At 43.0% G+C, this 21,026-nt stretch overlaps 2 protein-coding genes across 2 annotated transcripts; one reads left to right on the forward strand and one right to left on the reverse strand.

Annotated features, from left to right (window-relative positions):
* Window positions 1-4,072: 4,072 nt before the first annotated feature.
* On the forward strand, window positions 4,073-5,554 carry LOC127294724 (probable serine/threonine-protein kinase PBL24). The gene has a single exon (XM_051324599.2). It carries the CDS (start codon window positions 4,181-4,183, stop codon window positions 5,435-5,437), a length of 1,257 nt encoding a protein of 418 aa, XP_051180559.1. The 5' UTR covers window positions 4,073-4,180; the 3' UTR covers window positions 5,438-5,554.
* A 42-nt stretch (window positions 5,555-5,596) lies between these two features.
* Window positions 5,597-12,878, reverse strand: LOC127294722 (E3 SUMO-protein ligase SIZ2). The gene is made up of 16 exons (XM_051324597.2): window positions 12,613-12,878; window positions 12,047-12,127; window positions 11,770-11,818; window positions 11,606-11,684; window positions 11,346-11,505; window positions 10,818-10,951; window positions 10,372-10,440; window positions 9,876-9,963; window positions 9,488-9,563; window positions 8,945-9,018; window positions 8,699-8,806; window positions 8,017-8,178; window positions 7,550-7,654; window positions 7,392-7,472; window positions 6,380-7,301; window positions 5,597-6,123 (listed from the first exon to the last, which is right to left on the reverse strand). The coding sequence occupies exons 1-16, from the start codon at window positions 12,655-12,657 to the stop codon at window positions 6,014-6,016; spliced, it is 2,343 nt and encodes a 780-aa protein (XP_051180557.1). The 5' UTR covers window positions 12,658-12,878; the 3' UTR covers window positions 5,597-6,013.
* Window positions 12,879-21,026: the final 8,148 nt, after the last annotated feature.

A 21,026-nucleotide genomic window follows, 5' to 3' on the forward strand; every position in this document is an offset into this window, starting at 1 on the left:
ATTGGAAGTAGTATCAACTATTTTCTGGTGCCATTGCTCCTGTGTTACTGTTACTGCTGCTGAGTTACTATTACTATTGCTCTCATATTTGTGTACAAGATTCCTATGCATAGGAAGTGGGTTAGACTTAAATGTGTTTTGAATTTGCTTTTTGATGCTCTCTTTTGCTTCAACTCTTATTCCTTACGAGTGCATCATTAAAATTGATGAGCCCATCTTAATGGCTATAAAGAAAGAACTTCTTGGAAGATAACCCATGTCTTTATTTTGCTACTGTTTTGTTGTGTCTTGGAAGTTGTTACTACTATAGAAACCTCTCCTTATCTTTATTTTATTGCAATGTTATGCCAAGTGAAGTCTCTAATAGAAGGTTGATACTAGATTTGGATTTCTGCGCAGAAACAGATTTCTATCTGTCACGAATTTGGGCAGGGCTCTCTGTAGGTAACTCAGAAAAATCTGCCAATTTACGTGCGTGTTCCTCAGATATGTACGCAACTTTCATTAGTTTTGAGTTTTCTGATTTGAGCAACGGAAGTACCTCTGAAAAATTCGTCTTTACTGGCTGTTCTGTTTTAGCAGATTCTGTCTCTGTTTTTTGCATTGTCTCTTGTGGACTTTAAGTGAGGCTTTCTAGACGTGGAGAGCTGTAGCTAATGTTTTATTGAGTTCTTGCAATTTGTCACTATAGGACTAAGGTGGATTTAAAGTTTTTTTTTGAGTACTAACCCCTCTAATGAAGTTTATGAGAAGTTTGGTGTGAAGGAAGTTTTCAAGGGTCAAGAGAGGATGAAAGAAGACTGCGAGACACTAGCGCTTGCATGGGAAAGGATGAAAGAAGCCACCATGAACTGTCCAAGTCATGGAATGGAGGACTGGTTAATCTTGCAGTTATTTTATAATGCCCTTAACCCAATGTTAAAGTCTATGCTTGATACTGCAACTGGAGGAACATTCATGAGCCCGCCAGTTGAACTAGCAAGGAGACTTCTAGATGATATACAAAGCAACCATGCCCAATGACATGTAGAAAGATCCTCCTCAAGAAATGTCACCGAAGGTAACAATGAAGAGTTTACTTCAAAGGTAGATGAGCTTATAAATATTCTAAAGGGTAAGAAAAGTACCTAAGTTAATGCCATCACCAACTCTAATGTTGAGGAAGTAGACTTCATAGAAAGAAATCCTTATAACCCTGCATGGAAGAGTTAAAAGTATGGCTCTAATTTTCCAAAACAATATAACACTAATGCAGGAGTTCCAAATAATAATTACACCAATGGTAGTGGAGCAAGAAATGGTAATACTTCAATTGAAAATACTTTCAAAAAATTTATGCATGCTCAAACTGAACAAAATAGTACCCTTACAAAGCTTACTGAAAATCATAGCACTATGTTAGGGAATTTATCTGATCGGACTATTTCTCTTAAGATCGAAGTTCAAGTTCTACAGGAAAGGACAAAGACCGTTGAGACACAACTGGGGAAGATAGATGAAAGCCAAACTATAATACTTGCAAAATTTGTAGGTAAGCCAGAGCCAAACCCCGTTGAAGACCTCAAGATGATAAGGATCGAAAGAGAAGGAGAAGCACCTGAAGAACTAGACTATAGCAATGCTCCAACACCAGAGTACTCCGTAGAAGATTTAATAAAGATGGTCACGGTAAAACATCCCGGATTCGATGAAGGAAATGGTGTAAGGTACCGTCAATTTATTCATGAAGTAGCATACAAATTTCATGATTTAGAACAACAATATAGAAGCTAGCTGAAAAAATCTCAGCTAAGCTTGATGATATATTTGAGCCCACTATTAAGATTCATACTAGAACAAATGAGGTGGTTGCACTTTGTGATCTTGGTGCAAGTGTGTCCACAATTCCAAAAAGCTTATTTGATAAGTTAGGAATGGGGCCATTTAAAACAACTGAGCTAAATCTTCACTTAGCTGATTCAACTTATAGACAAGCTGTAGGAATTAAAGATAATATTGTAGTAGAAATTAAAAGATATCCTGCTCTTATTGATCTTGTTATTGTGAACATGCCTGAAGATCCTATAGCTATCCTAGGAAGGTCATGTCTTAGAACTATTAAAGCTCTAATCGATTTACATGAAGGGAATGTGAGAATTGGACTACCATCTAAAGACCCATTTGTAGTACAATTCCCTAGAAAGAAAAAGGTCAAACATGATGATGGGATCATCACTTTGAAAGCAAATTACTTTGTAGTGGGTCTTCCACTTCCAACACCTAGGTGATCACCATCTTGGTCAAGCTAATTGATCTTAACTAGAAGTGCTCCATGGGAGGCAACCCATGTTCAATAAGTTTTTCTATCTAGTTCTCGTTTAGTTTAATGTTTTGTTTTATTTATTTTTATTTTGTTTGTTTTTGTTTTTAAAGAGTGTTCATGAGATCATTTGGAAAAGAGGAGAAGAAAAAAGTAACAATACCTTTCGATTTCATATACTAATGGTTGACCATTCTTGATATTATATAGTGTTACTTTTCATTAGTCATTTTCGAGGTATTGGTTGGTCTCTATGCCATTTTTTTACGTTGCCTTCAAAATAATACAAGATTGTAAATGTGTAGTAGAAAGAGGTCTGATGGGAAGTTTCGCTCATTTATTTTAGAGTTTGTTTTGTAATCGCTAGGGACAACTATTATATCTCTACCATGTAATATCCATTATTTATAATCTAACGTGGTATTGATTGTCAAAAAACTGCAATAGCTAGTAAAATGGTGGAGTAATTCTCTAATTGTTATCATCCACAAACCCTAGGGTCCTAGATGTACCTCAATTGGAGTTTAACTGTGCCTCCTCTTCTTCCCGGCTAAGGAGAAAGGGACATTGAGATCCTTGTTGTGATGGCTTGTAATTGGTGAAAGAATGATAGCGTTAGTTGTATTTTTAGAGTTGATATTTGAATTGACATATAGTGATTGGACTTGTCCCTTAGCATCAAATCTTCTTGACATGAATTCCCAATTTATGGCGCAATATCTCTACGATTTTCACCATCTTGATGTTGCAACTTGTAAGGTTTATAAGATAGACGGTTGTGTATTGTGTTTGCGACTTAGCGTAGGAGTGCGCACATTCATCTAGTACATGAAATTGTTGAGAGATGGAGGGATGCTAGTCATGCTGGATCAAAACCTAATAAGGGCTAGACATAAAAAAATCGAAGCTCGGTGGGTGAGCAGAACGAGCGCTCATATAAACAACTCGTTTAGCTTGGTTCGTTATAATAATAAACAAAACTAAACATTGATTTTAGCTTGATATCGTTAATGAGCTAAACGAGCAAGCTGTCGAGCCTCGTGGGCAGCTCGTTAAGCTTGTTAGTTATGATCATATCTTTTTTTTAGAGGAGTTATGATCATATCTAACTTATTAGCTTGAAACAGGGTATATTTGGCTAATACATGACAGCACGTGCCATATTATTGCTACTTGGATACATCACTGATGCATGTATGTACTACATAACTTGCTAGCCAGTTTTTTTTAAATGATCTTAACGAGCAGGTAGTGAATTTCCTTCCCTATGAGACTAACGAACAAAGCTAAACAATAATTTTAACTTGTTACTTTGAAGGGCTTAACGATCCGAACCTTAACAATCACGAGCTTACGAGCCGAGCCTTAACAAGCCGAGCAGCTCATTAGTCCATCGTATACTATATAAAAAAAAAGGGTGTGCCTACGTCTCAGTTGACTGAGATTTTCTTAAGTTTCAACTCAGAAAAGTGCAACTACAGTTTAAAGAAAAGTGTCAGAAAAGTGCAATTGCACTTTTTTAACAGAAAAGTGCAACTCAAGGCACATTTTTGTAAGTGACTTAGACTTAAGAAAATCTCAGTTGACTGAGATATAGCAAAACCGTAAAAAAAATTGTTTGTACGTGTACATTTCATTAATTCTCATTGTAAAAAAAGGAAAAATAAACTAAGAAAACATTATGACCGGGTAAGGGATGGACAGCGCGGGATTAGCCATGAATAGGGACAATGGGTTCAAAACCATGCATGTAGCAGGCAGGAGCATCCTTGAAAAGGGCATGCATTTTCCCATGCAACGGGCGAGCCAAATCTCCCCACCTCCATTGCTTCCTGACCTCCCATTCCTAGCCTCTCCCGGCCGGGCTCCCGGCCGGACAAGATGTTGAGCTGGCTCCGTTGTTTCCCACACGACGGCGCGGTCATGGACGACGAGCCGAGCCGGCCAAGGCCCAGGCCCGGGAGGAGCGCCACCTTCAGGAAGATTAAGCACACCACCTCCAATTGCGCCCATGCCGCCGCTGCAGCAGCCCATCGGAAACGGTTCATCCGGTCGAGCAGCACGGTCACCGACGCACCCGGCCGTCACTCCGTCGACGGCGCCGGCGGCTACAACCACAGCGTCGTGTCGGCGCGGTCCTTCACATTTCGCGAGCTCGCCGCCGTCACCAACAGCTTCAGCCAGGCCAACCTCCTCGGCGAGGGCGGGTTCGGCCGCGTCTACAGAGGCCTCATCGGCTCGTCGCCCGTCGCCGTGAAGCAGCTGGACCGCACCGGGTACCAGGGCGACCACGAGTTCCTGGTGGAGGTGCTGATGCTCAGCGGCCTCTTCAGCCACCCCAACCTGGTCGGCCTCCTCGGATACTGCGCCGACGGCAACCAGCGGCTCCTCGTCTACCCCCTCATGCCGCTCGGCTCCCTCGAGAACCACCTCTTTGTGTCCTCCCGGCGCCCCAACGCAGACGCCGACGCCGATGCCGAGTCGCCGCCGCCACCGGTCCTGCCATGGCGTGCCAGGATGAGGATCGCGCACGGCGCCGCGGAGGGCCTCGAGTTCCTCCACGAGACGGCCAACCCGCCTGTGATCTACCGCGACTTCAAGTCCTCCAACATCCTCCTCGACGAAGGATACCACGCCAGGCTCTCTGACTTTGGGCTCGCCAAGCTCGCCGCCCCGACCGACAACACCCACAACGGTGAGGGCGGCGAGGAAGAGGAGATCAAGGACTCGTCGTCGAGGGTGATGGGGACGTACGGGTACTGCGCGCCGGAGTACGTGAGGACGGGTCACCTCACGGTGAAGTCGGACGTGTACAGTTTCGGCGTGGTGCTGCTGGAGCTCATCACCGGAAGACGGGTCCTCGACGACAGCAGGCCGGAGGGGGAGCAGAACCTCGTGGCCTGGGCGGCGCCCATGTTCGGGGAGCAGAGGAGGCTGCAGGAGCTGGTCGACCCGCGGCTCCTCCAGGAAGGAGAAGAGGCACCGTGCGGTAGGGAGCTGAAGCAGGCGGTGGCGGTGGCTGCCATGTGCTTGCAGGAGGAGGACACCGTGCGGCCCATCATGTCCGACGTCGTCATGGCGCTCAGCTTCCTCGCCACGGCCGACGACGACCTGTCTGTTGTATCCGCTCCGAGATGACGCCCGCCTTCCACTTCCATCATTATATTTACACACATCTGACGGCATTGGCTCACATTACCTGTGTGGTTTGCATCTGAAAAAATGAAATAAAAAAAGCGAGGGATTTTTGGCTCACACTTTTAGATGAGCGTCTCATATACCACAGCTATAGAGCAATTCCTTGAAATACCACCGCTAAATTCCATGCAGTTGCTACAGAAAACAACATACTCCGCCAAAGCATGGCACATCAATTCTTTCCAAAAGCTGAAAGGGAAAAGTTAGGGAGACTCTTTAGAAGACGGACAACCTTGCAGCGCCACCGTTAACTTAGTTAACTGCTATATGCTACTACAACATTGCCTACAGACACAATGGAGCTGACCCCTGTACAGTTCACGTTTCACTAAATTGATTCTACTGCCTCCAAAGTGCCACCATGACAAACAAAAAGAAGATAGAAACGAATTGCTACTTGTATAGATGCCACTGCATTCATCTCAGCACCGATCAGGTCCTTCGAAGACACTGGAGCAACTGTTCATTCCGGGCCAGCCAACGAATAGTATGGAGCACCCGAAGTACAGATGCTAATCAGTATCTTGGCCGAACTGACCGTGGCTGTTGATGCTGAGAGGAAGGTCCACCAGATCTATCTCCAGCCAAGTCGCCGCCATCATCATTCACACTCCTGAGAACTGAATCTGCACGCAGGGAATCAAATGTTACATCCTTCGATTAAAGTGCAGAGGAATGAAATTATGGGTCACTTTGTTCACATAAGGGAACAAAAGTAAAAATAAGCAAAATGGGTCTAAACTCAAGTGTTGACATTTTGCAAGGGCAATTCAATCTAAAATAAATTGACAATGGAAAAAACTGCAATAGAAGTTGCGCAAAAAGTACTATACAGGCGACTTAAAATGGAATTAAGAAAAATCACAACAAACTGTGCCGTACCATCAGAAGCAGCAATTTCATCCACATGGCTCCTCTTTTTCTCGGAAGCATTTTTGGCATTAACTAAACTTTCGTCGGCGCAATCAAGTGTAAGAGATGCTTGCAACGCCCTATCATGTCCATATTCTGGTGGGTTTGCTTCTGATGCTAATAGGTCCAAATTAACCGTAGAGACTGGATCTTGAAGGGATAAGTTGTTGGCAGGGTAGTCTTGCAGTTCACCTAGATGACCTACTCCCTGTGTGGCAGGATTAACTTGCGTACCAGAAGGATGCTCCCAAAATGTCAGACCCAGATCAAAGCTATCATTAAGAAAAAATGAAGTTTCGTCTGGTCCTCCTGAAGTCTCAGTTGGATTCGGTGGTGGAAATTGATTCCCAGTGTCATTTGCTGAGCCACAAAGCACATCGCTAGGAGACAACACCGTGACATTTTCATCATCCGAGTCACTAAGAACTATTGGAACCTGCTCATCCCCAGGAGAAGTATTGAGATCATATACATTGTTCGTAGGGTGATCCAATCTTCCCGGTTCTAAATTATAACTTCCACCTTTGGCACTCTCATGATTAGTGTTGCTAGTATGGCTGACTTGTTTCCCATTTTCAAAGTGCCTTTTCTGATCATTCTCTGAAGATGGTCTCAAGTTAGCATCCACTCTCTTGCTAATTTCCCACTTGCCATCGTTGTTCCTCCTAATTCCCAACTTAAGACGGCAACTCGTCTCTTCAGGCAATGGTTCTGTAAGCTCATTCTTTAAATCACCCATTTCGAGTTTGGATCCTATCTCTGTGGACATACAGAGAGTACCATCTGGTAGATGCCACTGCATAAGATCGTTCAGTTCCGCTCCACCCTTAGCTCTCCAGGAACCATCAGGCTTGACATCAATTTCAGATATATCATCTCCACATGTTTGGATCTAGATCACCAAGACGCAACAAAATTAGATAAAGATGCATAATTGGATAGCATAGATGAAACGTGTAATTCAGTTACAGTATGAACTCACTAATGAAGTGATGCGATTGAAATAAGGATCAATGATTAAGTTGTCCAGGGAATAGTTCTTCAGGCAAATTGGGCATTGCCACTGCAGACAAACAGATGTACTTTGATTAGACAAACGAAAGAGAAAAAAAAATAGTTGATTTGAGAAAAGTAACCAACCTTCCGTGAGCGTTGATTAAGTTCCACGAAAGCTTCTAAATCAAAACAACCCATGTGAACACAGGGTTTGAACCTACCAGCTACCTTAATCCTCGAGCCAGTCATCTGTAGAAAATAGCTTTTACATGATGAAGACATGCTTTAAAGAATGTAATATCAAAAACATAATGGCTAACTCTGTGAGAAGGATCGCAAAACATACTATGAATCAAACAATACCATGTTGCCAACATGGGATTCTACAAAAGTATCCAGATTAAACATTATCATAGAATAAAGATAACGAATCTAGGAAGTTACATTTAAACCGTGTGTGTCATGGTTGGCACAGAATGTGAGATGACAAACGCTAGTACTCAATATTCTAGTGATGAGGTCAAGGGTAAGAGTCATATCAGGGCAAGTAGGAGCATATCAGCAATATCATTAAAGATCTAAACATTCTCATTAATGGCCAGAGTGCTTACAGGGCATCGGAGATTTACAGAGACCGAATCTGCCACAACCTCAATATCACTATCACTGTCTGCATTATCTGCCTCAGTTCCACCACCAACACAGCGACGCACACGAGCAAGGGCATCGTCAAACTTCTCACCATCATGCTCCTTTGGCACCAAATTTAGGACCTGTCCATTATCAAACTTTTAAAAGAGGAATTAAACAGTAAAGGAGGGTTCCAAATCTCAGTAACTTGATGCTTGCCAGGTATCAGCTTGTTTGTGGTAACTGCTGAAAGAACCTTTCTGGCATTTTCCTGGAGCTTGTATAGAGAATACTTTTTGAATAGCCCAGTTTACTGTAAAACAGAAATCATGGCCAGGAACCAACTGGGATTTGGAACCCTTCTATAACGTACATTATTAGTTTTGTGCCATCTTTCATCACCTAAAACAGCTATCTTGAGGCCTTACAATTAAGAAATAAGATCAAGAAAGAAGAAAAAGCAACACATTTTCAGGGTTGATGAAAAAGAGAAAGATAACATGATTCAAACAATATAATGAGAAGCGATAAATCATGGGAAGGATCTTTTTTTGGAGCTTGTTCTGATCCAAATAAGTTATTTGTCAAATATGTATTTCTGGAGAATATTGTGGTTAATAATGGAAATGCCTTTCATGTGACACAGTATACCATAAGCAATACCTCTTGCAGAGATCTCCTCTTGGCAATTCTGACTCCCAAACAGAACGTGCGAGAGTCACTTCTATATAGAACAATCTTATTGGGACCTTCTTTCAAATATTGTGTTAACTGGAAACAAAATAATAAGCAGGATTAAACAGAATATGTATCATGTAACTAATCAATATTTATTATAAATATATATGCAAATCATTTTTAAGCTATAAAGTTGAAGAACCGCATGCTTTATTGCAACAAGATACTTACTACAAAACCATCATCTCTACTATTGGCTCCCAGCTGCTGTGTAGCTTGCCTATGGACAACCCTAACATGAATACCTGAGAAAACAAATAATTCCCAAAATGAAAAGCTCAGAGCTAGATGATTGAACTTACAATTCAATATGAAAGGACAGTTGTTGGTTGTCATAGCATGTTCTACATAACTAAACCGGAAAAAGGTCAGATCGTATCTATATCTATAAGACTGGAATGATGCAGAATACAAAGTATTTAATTCCTATGTTGCCAATATGGAGGCATGCATAAGTGCACTAAGCATAGGTGCATACATGTGTGCATGCACACAACACTCATGATAAGGCAAGGGAATACAGCATAAAATGAGCTAAATATGACAAATGGTATCCAGTGCAGCAAACCAAGGGCAATCAAAGCTTGAAAACGAAAGTGAGATACAACTTAAACCCAAATCACCCTAACAACGAAAAATTGACCAACTGAAAGCATAATGTCCTACAAGAGCCTGTCGGAAATATGTATACATATGGTAAGCCGATGGAAGTACCATTAACTTGCATATCAGATTGTAAAGGCCAGTGCACCCTAAAAGGAACTTTGTCATCAAGAAGTATACACCAAACCTGCAAGAACATAATTGGTGCAACGAAACCCAATATCAAAAATGGATACATGTAGTAGTCCAATATTCTCTAAGATGGAATGATATTAGTAATTGAGCAAAACACCAACATTTCTTTGTAATTGCTACTTTTTTTAATAATGTTATGTACTCCCTACGTTCCATAATTCTTGTCGCAAATTTGGATGTATCTAGACATATTCTGTGAATAGATACATCCAAATCTGCAACAAGAATTATCGAACAGAGGGAGTACCATAATAATATGAACAAATAGATAACAGTTCAAGGAAATGAAGGAAACGAAACTAACCTGAATGTCATAATCAGCTTTCTGTAGCAGTTCTCTATGAGCTCTTGATAATGGAAAGGTTTTCTCGACATACTGTACAGTATATGACCTGGACATAAGCATGAATCACAAACAAATAATATGAAAATTGCAGAGGCACCATGATGTTTGCCGTATGCTGCCCCTGTGGTTGGGCATAACTCATTTCTTCCTTTTCAATATACTCGGAAAAAAATGGAACATTAATGTGGCCATCTAGTTACTCAAGTCTGAAGGTATCAACATGGTCATCAGATATACAGCAACTGTATCATGTTTACTTTTTATATACAAAAAGGAATAATCATGATCACACAAATCATCTACGGCTGTAAAGCAAACAAAAAAAGGAGACACAGATGGCCTCTCCCGCGAGCCCAGTCAACAGGGTGTGGCGACGCCCGGTCACTGAAGAGGGAAGGGCAGTGGAGGAGGTGCAAAAACAAGGGGCTTTAGTATAAAACAATGTGTTACTTACCCATCTGCCGCTATGTTAGAAGGAGGTAGTAACACTGGAAGTAATGGGTGGCTAATAGTGACCCAGAAACTGCAAATTGCAGAAAAAACAATGTCAGAACGATAAGCAATCTAAAATCATGACCAAAGTGTAATTGACCTGACTAACTAATGTCCTCAGCTTAAAATGTAGAATACGCAGCCAAGAAAAGGAAAACATATAAAAGAGATGCAGATAGATCAGTTCTAAGTTGCTGAGTAACGAGAGTTTTATACATGATTAATGCTACAGGACAGCTCAAATAATTCAATGTGTGACCATGAGCAAATCGAAATAACTTGAAACATCACATGATAAATAGAACTGGCACAGGATCGCAAATTAAAATAAATTTAAAATGTAAAAATACATGATCATGCATGGTTAAGGAAGGATTTTCTACTAAACGAAAGGTTAAAAGAACTTACGGGTCTGCCCTGCTGACTCGGCACATTTCGCAATAAAAGCTGGAAGGTATTTCTTGAGGAGCGCCATATGCAGTCTTCTCACGAATGATGACACAATCAACATGTTGCCATACATTGCATCGCGGGTGATCACACTGAGAAGATTTTAAAAAAAAATTGAAGCAAGAGAACCTGTCATGAACAAGATTACAGAATGCTACTTATCTCTAAATGATAAAATAATGGAAGACTTAAATGCTACACTTCATAGGATGGTAATGTTCAGGACACATAGACACGAGCTTCTTTTTATAATAAAGACAGTAACCCATACAAATTAGCTCCTTTGAAGTTTCAGGATACATAAAAATCACTGCATTAAAATTACAGAATACGGCAAAATGACAAAATTAACTGCTTTTATAATTCAACATACTGTCTGTAAAATTAACAGGATTGATGGACAAATTTTGAAGATCTTATTGAACTAGTTTGAGTGAATAACACCACCTAGCAGTCATATAGTCATGCGTGTCGTGAGAACTGTACCTTAACCACGGGCCCAGTGGCCATGGAGTTACCACAGAGGCAACGGACCTTCACATCCAGCTGAGCAGAACCATCTGATTTACTAACAGGCTTTACACCGAGCCCCAGCTCAATCTGATTTCCAGCGGCTGAAACCGCATTCGCAGGCTCTCGCATTTTTCTAGAAATAGTAGGGAAAACCAACAGTGCACAAAAGCTTTATTAGACTCGATCAATATAATAAAAACACAAGGTAATTGTATGAGGAAATGTAAACTCACCTAAAAGTGTCCTCGATTATTTTCAGCACCGTTTCTTTTCCAAGCATCATTTTCTTTGGTACTACATCAATTCGTGAGGCTACGAGACAAAATGAAAATGATACCGTATGAATTTCAGGCACAAACACTACTCTAAAAGGATCACTGAAAAAAATGTAATGTACCTTGATCCTGTTGATCGGACAGTACAGCAAGGATTTTGTCCAGCAGTTCCTGTATCGAAAAACACAAAACCAAAATGGTTGAGAAGTAAATATTCCAAAATTATAATAGTTAACGGCACATGGAAGTTAATTAGTTTCCATAATTGTATATGCAATAGATATGGAGGCCACAAAAATCGAATCGTTATGTGCTTTCCCACAATGAAGGGAGCCTAGAAACATACGAGCAATGTATGTGAAGCAGATCAACATCAAGAATTTATTTGCGTGAACAAACCTGCTTCTTTCCGTGCTTTGGAAGTCCAAGCTTAGACAGGACATCCTTTAGCTCTTTTAGTCGGAAGTTCTTCAACATGCCCTGCAAACAAAGCATTTATTCAGAGGCCAGATGATGCAGCCATTCTCATCCCTCTACATAATTGGTAAGAGAAGCATCTTCACAACAATGACAGAAAGAAATATCTAAAATGTACTCACGTACACTGTCCCAGTTGATTCTGCGTAAAGGGTAATGCAAACAAGAACAAATTTTACCAGGGGGGGCAACTAATTTTTTTTCTGAAGAAGGCCGTACATCTACTGGCAAACACAAGTAGTTCAGGCTGCAAAAGGGGGGACATTTCGTCCGTCTACAAGAACAATTGAGACTTTATGGACACATATACGGATAAACAGGCTTAAACGTCTGGAGTACAAATCTAACCAAATGGGCACAGGAATTATCGGCTATGAGATGAGGGGTCATCGGAGAGGGCCTTGGAACTCATCATCGTCAGATTGAGCGCGCAGAAGTATACACATATGAGGCACGAAAGGATATAGAAGAATTTCACCGTGTCATACCTTGCAGGAAGCGACCACCGGATCGCCGACGGGCTCCGGCGCCATGGCTGGGGGTTTTTTCTAGACTCGGATGGGCGGGCGGCCGAGAAAGGAGAAGGAAGGAACGGCGGCGGTTCGGGAGGGGCGGGTGGGGGGCGGAGTAGGTTCGAGAAGGAAGTAGAATGATCGCCGTCTCGGGAGGGCACAGGAGCGGAGAGGAGGGGTGTTGGTGGGCGGCGGCGGCGCCCGGCGGCCTGGCGTCAGTGGCTGGGTGGCTGCCTCTGGCTGGAGCGTTTCTCTTCTCCCCTTTTTGGAGGCGACAACGGACGAGCAAGGGATCTGGGAGCGACACGTGTACCCTGCAAGAGCTATCACGAATCTTAAAGTGTTCTCTCTCACCTCACATGTTCCACCACACCCCAAACCCGTCCACCTTTTTTTTTGAACTTATGTGTTCTGCTATCTTTTTTTGTTCATGCTCACTATGTTTAAGATATATACTAGTGAGATGTAAGAATTTTTTTTATGGATTTTGCTAGCAAGGAAGTGACGGTATGCACGGTTACTTTTCCCGCGCATGATGTGGCGGGTATTTTCTCATCACGCGTGTCCAACTCCCCCCCACCCCCACCCCCACCCCCTCCACCCACACACACACGCACACTTTCCTACACGCGGTGTGGTTTCTTTTTCGTTTGTTTGGGTGCACGGTTCTTTTTGGATCTCGCATGTCTCACCCCACCAGTTTCCCACGATGTGACGCGCTTATTCTTTTTTTTGGTTTGACCCTAACTTTTCCAATCGTGCATGCCACATCCACCCCACTTACCACATGTGGCATGTTTTCCTTTTTTTGTTTGACCCGGCAGAAGCGACAAGAAAGACAACCGAAGCACATTCAGTCGGTGAAAGCCGACATGCTCATTTGTATTCTTGCTGAAGAAGTCGTAGGTACGCGCCTGACGTAGGCACGACTATTCTAGTGCCTATCATTGACATACATGGTGTGGCGCAATAAGATACCGACCTGATGGCCTCCTAAGGATCAAGAAGTCCAAGGCAATATGGCAATCATCAAGTGCCCCAGACTCATGTTCATGATGTGTGGAACAAGGACAGACCCAAGACATGGAACCCTAAAGTCCATCGTCAACCTGTAACCAACCCGGATACGATACCCGAGACCTATCATCCTATATAAAGGCTAGGAGGGGTCGCCGGGGAGAGAAGGACTAAGATAGACTCTAGAGAGATTGGATCTACCTAGAGAGGGAATACCATAGCCATCAAGGCGACATTGTAATAATCATCATCAATCAAGAACATACACGCAGTAAGTAGGGTTTTACCCTCCGGGGGCTAGAACCTAGGTAAATCGTTCCCCCTCTTTGTATGTTAGACGACGAAGGAGCTAGTGCACCTTCTTCCCTTAAACCCAAGTCCAGCAACCATGGGGATTGTCGTGGAGACCCCACGTCAATTAGCTCAAAGTTTGTGACACAAAATTTGGAAACCTCTAGTTTTGCAAGACCTCCAAATGATGTGGAAGTGAAGCGCTAACTTTTGGACATGATGACAAAATAAAATATGAGACCGGAATAGTTCATGATGTGATTTTAGTGACTTCCTTGAGGCCTTGAGTTTTCCAACTCTTTCAAGTGCACCGCCTTTTTTCGTTCAATACATGATTGATCTGATCGTTCTCTCTCTCTCTTACTTTGTTTCTTGAGAATAACCTCAGCCTGTTACTGTGTTGGCACTTTATTATATTTTCTGATAATAAATACGTACTCCCTCTATGCATCAATGTAAGCTGTTTTAGGTACTTTTAAATTAGACCAGGTATAATCAAAAGTAAGTAAACCTACACATAAAAATAGGCTAGATACAAACTAAAGTGGATGAACCAAACAAAATGCTTCAGCGTCTTACATTTTCAAATGGAGGGAGTATATATTAATAGTAGAAAGTAGTACATGGTTGAGATACAACAATCAAGTTTTTTTTAGAAAAAAAGCAAATCTCGGTGGGCTGTATCCACGTGTTGGTAGGTTGTGTCCGGGTGGGTAGTGGCTAAGAAGGCCTACAGAGAGGCAGAGAGAGGCATTGGTGGGCTGGATGGAGAGTCTTTGCACCATGGGCTAAATTCAATACATACGACTTATGTAGGAAAAGGGAAATTTTCGGGCCATTGCCCTAATAGTCTTGGGCCCAGCTCCGCCTGCGTATGTACGCAGGATGCAAAGCAAATTAAGATTTGCGTTTGTCTAAAAAAAAGATTTGTGTCACTTTTGTCGAGAAAGAAGTGAAGTGGCCCAATGTACTGTAGTAGTAAGAGCATCTCCACTGGCGCTCCAATGGGGCCGGGAGTGAAAATGGGCTTGCACCGGCGTATCCCAAACGGCGCCGGCGTTTCTCGGGTCCAATAGAAGCGTCGGCAACCCCGTGTCGGCCCCTTCACCAAGGACACGAATCGGGCGCGCCGGCACCTCTTGAGGCTTAAAATTTTGGGTGGGAGCCTCCTGTCAGCCACACGCTGAGGAAATATACATCTTCTACCCCAAAACCCCGTCCCCTCCGCCGCTCATTTCTCCCGCCAGCCGCTCCATCTCCCATCCAGCCTCCAAACCGAAAAACTATCGCCGCCGCGCCATGGCACCGAAGAGAAAGCCAGCGAAGCCGCCGACGAAGGCGCCGCCGAAGACGGGCACCGTCGCGCAGAAGGAGAAGCCGGCGACCATGTCGCAGGAGGATTGGGAGAAGGAGATGGAACGCCGCTCCCTCATGACGTCCGACTGCAGGAGGCGCCGCATCGCTGCCATCGACGCAAAGAAAGCGGCGACCTATGCGGAAGCGTGCATGAGCTTGGGCGGCGGCCTCAACAGCATCTCGAGCTCCCCGTCGTCGCCGGGTTACTACGCGGGGTACATCGCGAACGCGCCGTTGATCTCGCAGATGCGGTTGTCGCAGATGGACGGACGCGCCCGCTACTCCCCTGAGTTCGGGGACAGCGACATGATCGTCAACAACAACGCGCCGTTCTCGCCGGATTCAACGGCTCGGGGCAGCGGCGCCTTCCGCTTCCCCGATCTGAATGATTCGCCTGACCTCCACCGCACTGAGGTCCAGGGCCACGTGACGGACGGCACTGGCCTTCCCCACCACCTCTTCCCCGACGACGGCAGGCACACCCACCAGGTGTTCGGCAGCGCGTCCGGCGTGTCCATGGGCCAGGATGAGGTGCGTTTCCTTACTTTTTATGTGTTTTGTGCATCGTAGACACCGGCGGCGACTGAAAGTTTGTAACTTTATGCATAGATTGCCGGCTAGGAGGAGATCCTGAACGGCATCATCCGCGGCCATGCCTACGAACAGCCGGTCGACGAGTACGAAGAAGAGGACGAGGAGGGCGAAGGTGAGGAGGAAGTCCAGGAGGAGCTGATCGACGCCGAGACCGGCGCGAGCGTGAGGAGGACGCGCAGGGGTTCCGCCGGCACTCATGGTCCGAGGTGGAGGTCCTTGGAGGATGAATGCCTCATTGAGGCGTGGAAGCAAGTGAGCTTTTGCCCCATCTTCGGCGCAAACCAACCCGGGGGCAAGTACTACAAGCGCATTCTTGATTGCTTCAACGAGAAAACTATGGTGATTACGCCACCATAGAGATGAACCGGAACAAGGGCACCCTCTCTCACCGTTGAAACTTGATCAAGGGGTCATGTAGCAAGTTCCATGGCTACTATGAGAAGATCAAGGCACGGAAGGAGAGCGGCAAGACGATGGTGGATTGGGTATGATCTACGCCTATATTCTTACATATGAATTGATGATCCTAATTGTTACATATGAATTGATGAACTATCTTCTTACATATGAATTGATGATCCTTGTTGTTACATATTGCTAGATGCTCCAAGCTCTCGACATGTACAAGCACCAACACGAGGACAAAGACTTCCCCTTCATACATTGCTACAACAAGCTCCAAGGTTGCAAGAAATGGGACGACCTCCTCCACACTCTATTGAAGGACGGGGAAGATTCTGATGACCCAGCGTACCACTGCATGGTGTAGTACACAAGTCGTTGACATAACACAAGTGAAACACCGTTCCACTCATATTACATCTCTCAGAGTGGTACAACAGAAACATATGCGAGTCCAAGGTATGTCTATAGAAGTACACACGAACTGTTTACATAAGATCAACACAACCTCCTACTTTACAGTGAGGTAAAACTTCAAATAAAGCTCCAGAAGAACGACTCGTAGTCTATCTTATCGCTAACTCAAGTTTAAGAGCTAATTGGCTTGCTATAGAAATCTAGCTACTTAGGTGCTATGATTAGGGAAAGGTTCCCTTCTATTACTAGTCTAGGTTTTCATTATAGCTGATGCGGAAGTTGACTCCATTGACTTCTTTGATTGGATTCTTCATCTTGTTGCAGTTGACTCCTTTGTCTTCGAGTTCCACGGTAGTTTCTCCTTCGGTGCCTTGATCTAAGAAGGGGTTCAAATGGGATAGAATGAGTACGAGCGTACTCAGCAAGTTCATATTAGGAAATAGGTGTATCATGCACTAGCTACAGCCATAGACCAGAAAGTCATAGGCGAATGCAAGTTTTTGTAAACATTTCTTCAAAAGGTTTATTTTATTCTGAAAACTATGCCCGTCAGTCTTCACAGGTTGAACAGAACTTCGTGGAGTTCCTTTCATGCCGCGTTCGCAGTTCCCTTCCCGGAATAGGGAGTGACAGTCACAATTCTTGATACCCACTGCAGAGGTGCGTTACTTTACCCCATAAGAGAACTTATCCTTGTTGCCGGCCGAGAGTATATCCTCGTCCACACTTCCTTTGGTGTGAGGCCCAGTATAAGAACCAAGCCAATCACTGCCTTCTCCGCGACCCTGCAAACCCACCCTTTTGTCCAACCGTACACCCCCAGTAGACTTCTCCCGATAATACGGCTTTACTCACGGTGTACTCCGGACAATCCATCATAGACCGTAGAGCTCAACATCACTAATGGATGGGGATTTAAAAGGCTATCCCAACCTACGGCAGTGCCTCCAACACCCCGCAGCTCTACCAGTCCGTTGGCATGCAGAAGGGAAAAGATACAGCTGACTTCCCCAGAGCCATTGTAGATCTTATGGATAACGCGATATGTACGGCGCTAGAATCACTGGACGGCATTGGTACTTAATCCTAGATGAGTAGTACCCGTGCAATGGAACCTCCACCATATCAACACATACCATGGTTCCATTGCCCACCACATAGTCATATTCATAATTTTAAAATAATACTTTGCTTTTCAATGCAAGAGTGATAAGTATAGTACTTTTCATATAGTTTGATACAAATAATCAAATGACATGAGCAAGCGATGAACTTGCCTTTCTTGACTGCAAGATTATGCAGGCAAAAGCTTCGATACGTGAGAACTCCAAATTCTGAAATACCATCATCGTCCGGTAAGGACAATGTTTAAAGAACTAGCAAAGATGTTATAATGCATAGTATGAGATGCAATCGTCCCGAGCGTAACCTAACCTCGATGATTTAGGATGGATGAGTTGTAAATATTTCTTTAGGGTTGGTTGCACTTTTAGAATGGTTCTCAAACAAGGTTCTTATTAGGGTTTGGTTATATTAGCATCATAACCAAGTGATATAAGGCATCATAACAATCATACACATAAAGAATAGTGGTGGAACAATATTTAGTTGGATAGGAGCATGTGATGTGAATTGCTACACAAGGTTGGTATTAGGGTTCATTACCATGGTTCTACTAGATTATGATGGTTGAGGTTGATCCTAATGGTATGGTATATAGGAGTGGTGATCAATTGAACTACTCTAATTAACAAGTTAGGGTTTGCTCCTGAGTGATACTAGTGTATCATATAGGTTTTAATTAAGAATAGGAACATGAATTGATAATCTCATGTGACTTGGTTTATGCTAGTGGATCATGAGCATGCATTCAATTGTTGCTTATTAGGGTTCTATATGTCAAGTTAATCTCTCATGATCACATGTGACACATAACTAGGGTTTTAGCATTGTTTCTAAGGTGGAATGATCACATGAAATAATGGGATCCAGGTCTTACTCAAATTGAAACTAGGGTTTCTAAATCATGGTACAACTCCTAAAATGATGATTGGTAATAGAGTTGTGGTTACTAATTACTTTGAATCAAAATTAGTGATGGTTTGACATTTTATTAATCTTCACAAGATTTAATAATTAGAGTAACTCCTATTTTGGTTTAATTAAGAATCAGGGTTTAATAATTGTTATTAGGTTTTAAAATAATTAACTTGTTAACTAAAGATGCTTAATTAAATAAGTTTTGAATTACCAAAATAATATTGGCTTTTAATATTTTCTTGAGTTATTACTATTTAAAGAAAATAGAAAATAGTAATTTGCAAATTAGGGTTTATGAATTACCACTAATAATTAAGTTAATGCAATTATGGTAAATAAAATTAATCTTAACATTTTACTTAGTTACTGAATAGTTAAAATTTAATTTTTATAACTTCACTAATTATTGAATTCAAATTGTATTTTAAATAATTGAAATGGCATAACTAATAAGGTTAAAAATAAGTGAATTTTTATTTTGATACACATTTTTGTTTTATATTTTATTTGAATAGAGTTTATTTTTGTGAGCATTTTGATATATTATTCATATTTTTCTGAGTTGAAATGATTTTTCTATGATTTTACAAAGTTTCAGCATTTTTCTGGAATTTGAAATTAAAACGAAAACACTAAACGTACCGGTTCACTTCTAGTCCCAGACACTGACAAAAAGGGAACAAGTTACACGTCAGGTGCCACGTCGGCAAGGTCTGATCAAAATTGACCGTGGCCTTTGACCTCACCGGCGTTTAAACGCCGGCTGCCAGAGCACGGTGGCGCCGCCGATTTAGGGTTCCCCGGGACGCGTGGTTGGTACCAATCGAACGAGAACGACGAAACAAAGCTACTGGTGGTGATGGTTTGTGCGGGGACTCACCGGAGCTACGCCGGCGACCATGTCCCGCGGCGGTGCTCTCCGGCGAAGTGGCTAAACGGAGCTACAGAGCATGCGAGGATGATCTAAAGGGTTCAGGAGATGCGCATGCTCACCCTGGTGCTTCCCAAGTAGACGCCGATGTCGATTGGAGACGGCATCGAGCTCAACTTCGCCGATTCCGGCGATGTACTGCGGGAGAAGATCTTGAAATTGGCCGCACTCAGACCTCCCCGGGATGCTAGATTTGGTCTGTAGAACGACGATGTCGAGGCGCACCTCCTCGACCAGACGGTGGACTCCGGGGTGGCTCCAGTCTTGCTCTTCGTCCTCGACTCCGGCGGGGTGCTGCGGACGATTGTGGTCGTCTAGGTAGGTTAGAGAGGGAATGGCGAGGCAGCGAGGCATTAGGGTTTCAGTGCGGAGCTCTGGGCGTATTTATAGGCCACGACGAGGTCTAGTTCATCACCTCGCCGGCGGCAGTGGCCGGGATGCCTCGATGACAACTGAGGTGGATTGGGCGTGAATCTTGGTGCCAAGAGATAGACTCGGACGCGAGATAGATTGGGCGAGGTTCTGAGATGGTCTGCGACGTCCAGGGTCGTCCCTATCCACGGCGAGAGACGTGTGGTCGAGCTCCTCTGCGCTGTCGACGTTGAGGAAGAAGACGATGCTCCTTTTCTTCCTCAATGAAGTGATACAGTGGCGTTGGGTCGTTTTCTTCGTGGGCTGGGCTGGTGTTGGGCTTGGTTGACGTAGTGGTGATGGGCTACGGTGGCCTGCCAGGTAAGTTTCCCTCCATTTTCTTTTCAATTTTCTGTTTTTATTATTCTGGTTTGTATTTGATGTTTGAATTCAAATTTGATTTCTGTTTTATTTTGCAGGTTCTAAAATATTTTAACATCAAAACAATTTGATAATGCTACCTGCTGTATCGTTTTGTTTATAAACAACCATTTTATAAATGATTAATTTGGGGTTCTTATGAGGCACAAGTTAAAATTCCAATTGTTATAATTCTAGGGTTCATCTCAATTTTCTAATTAATTTAGGGATCAAATCTGTTTAAATGATTTGGAATGTAGAACATGTGCATGGTGGACATATTCTATTTTTCTAGTGCTTAACCATAGTGATTACTCACATATTATTTAATTATGGCTAGGGTTTAACAAATGGTAATGGAAATGGGATTGGTTCATGATTTTATGTGTATGATAGTTCTTAGGGTTTAAGAAGAGTGGTGATATAACCTCTATAATCATCAATCCAGTTTTGACTTAAATTATTTAGGAAGAATCCTACATTCCTCATGGTTAATTCAATTGCTCTTGTGGTGATTCTATTTTATAAACTACTATTTCATTTGGTTCCCAAAGAAAGTACTTGGGGAGCA

The sequence above is a fragment of the Lolium perenne genome, chromosome 4 (assembly GCF_019359855.2).
Source record: "Lolium perenne isolate Kyuss_39 chromosome 4, Kyuss_2.0, whole genome shotgun sequence".
Classification (NCBI taxonomy): domain Eukaryota; kingdom Viridiplantae; phylum Streptophyta; class Magnoliopsida; order Poales; family Poaceae; genus Lolium; species Lolium perenne.

Coding starts and splice junctions, on each gene's coding strand:
- LOC127294724 (XM_051324599.2), top strand. CDS start 4,181: ATGTTGAGCTGGCTCCGTTGTTTCCCACACGACGGCGCGGTCATGGAC.
- LOC127294722 (XM_051324597.2), bottom strand. CDS start 12,657: ATGGCGCCGGAGCCCGTCGGCGATCCGGTGGTCGCTTCCTGCAAG. Junction 9,019..9,487: donor ATCTGATATGCAAGTTAATG/GTACTTCCATCG, acceptor TTGTTTTCTCAG/GTATTCATGTTAGGGTTGTC. Junction 7,302..7,391: donor TCAATCGCATCACTTCATTA/GTGAGTTCATAC, acceptor TTGGTGATCTAG/ATCCAAACATGTGGAGATGA.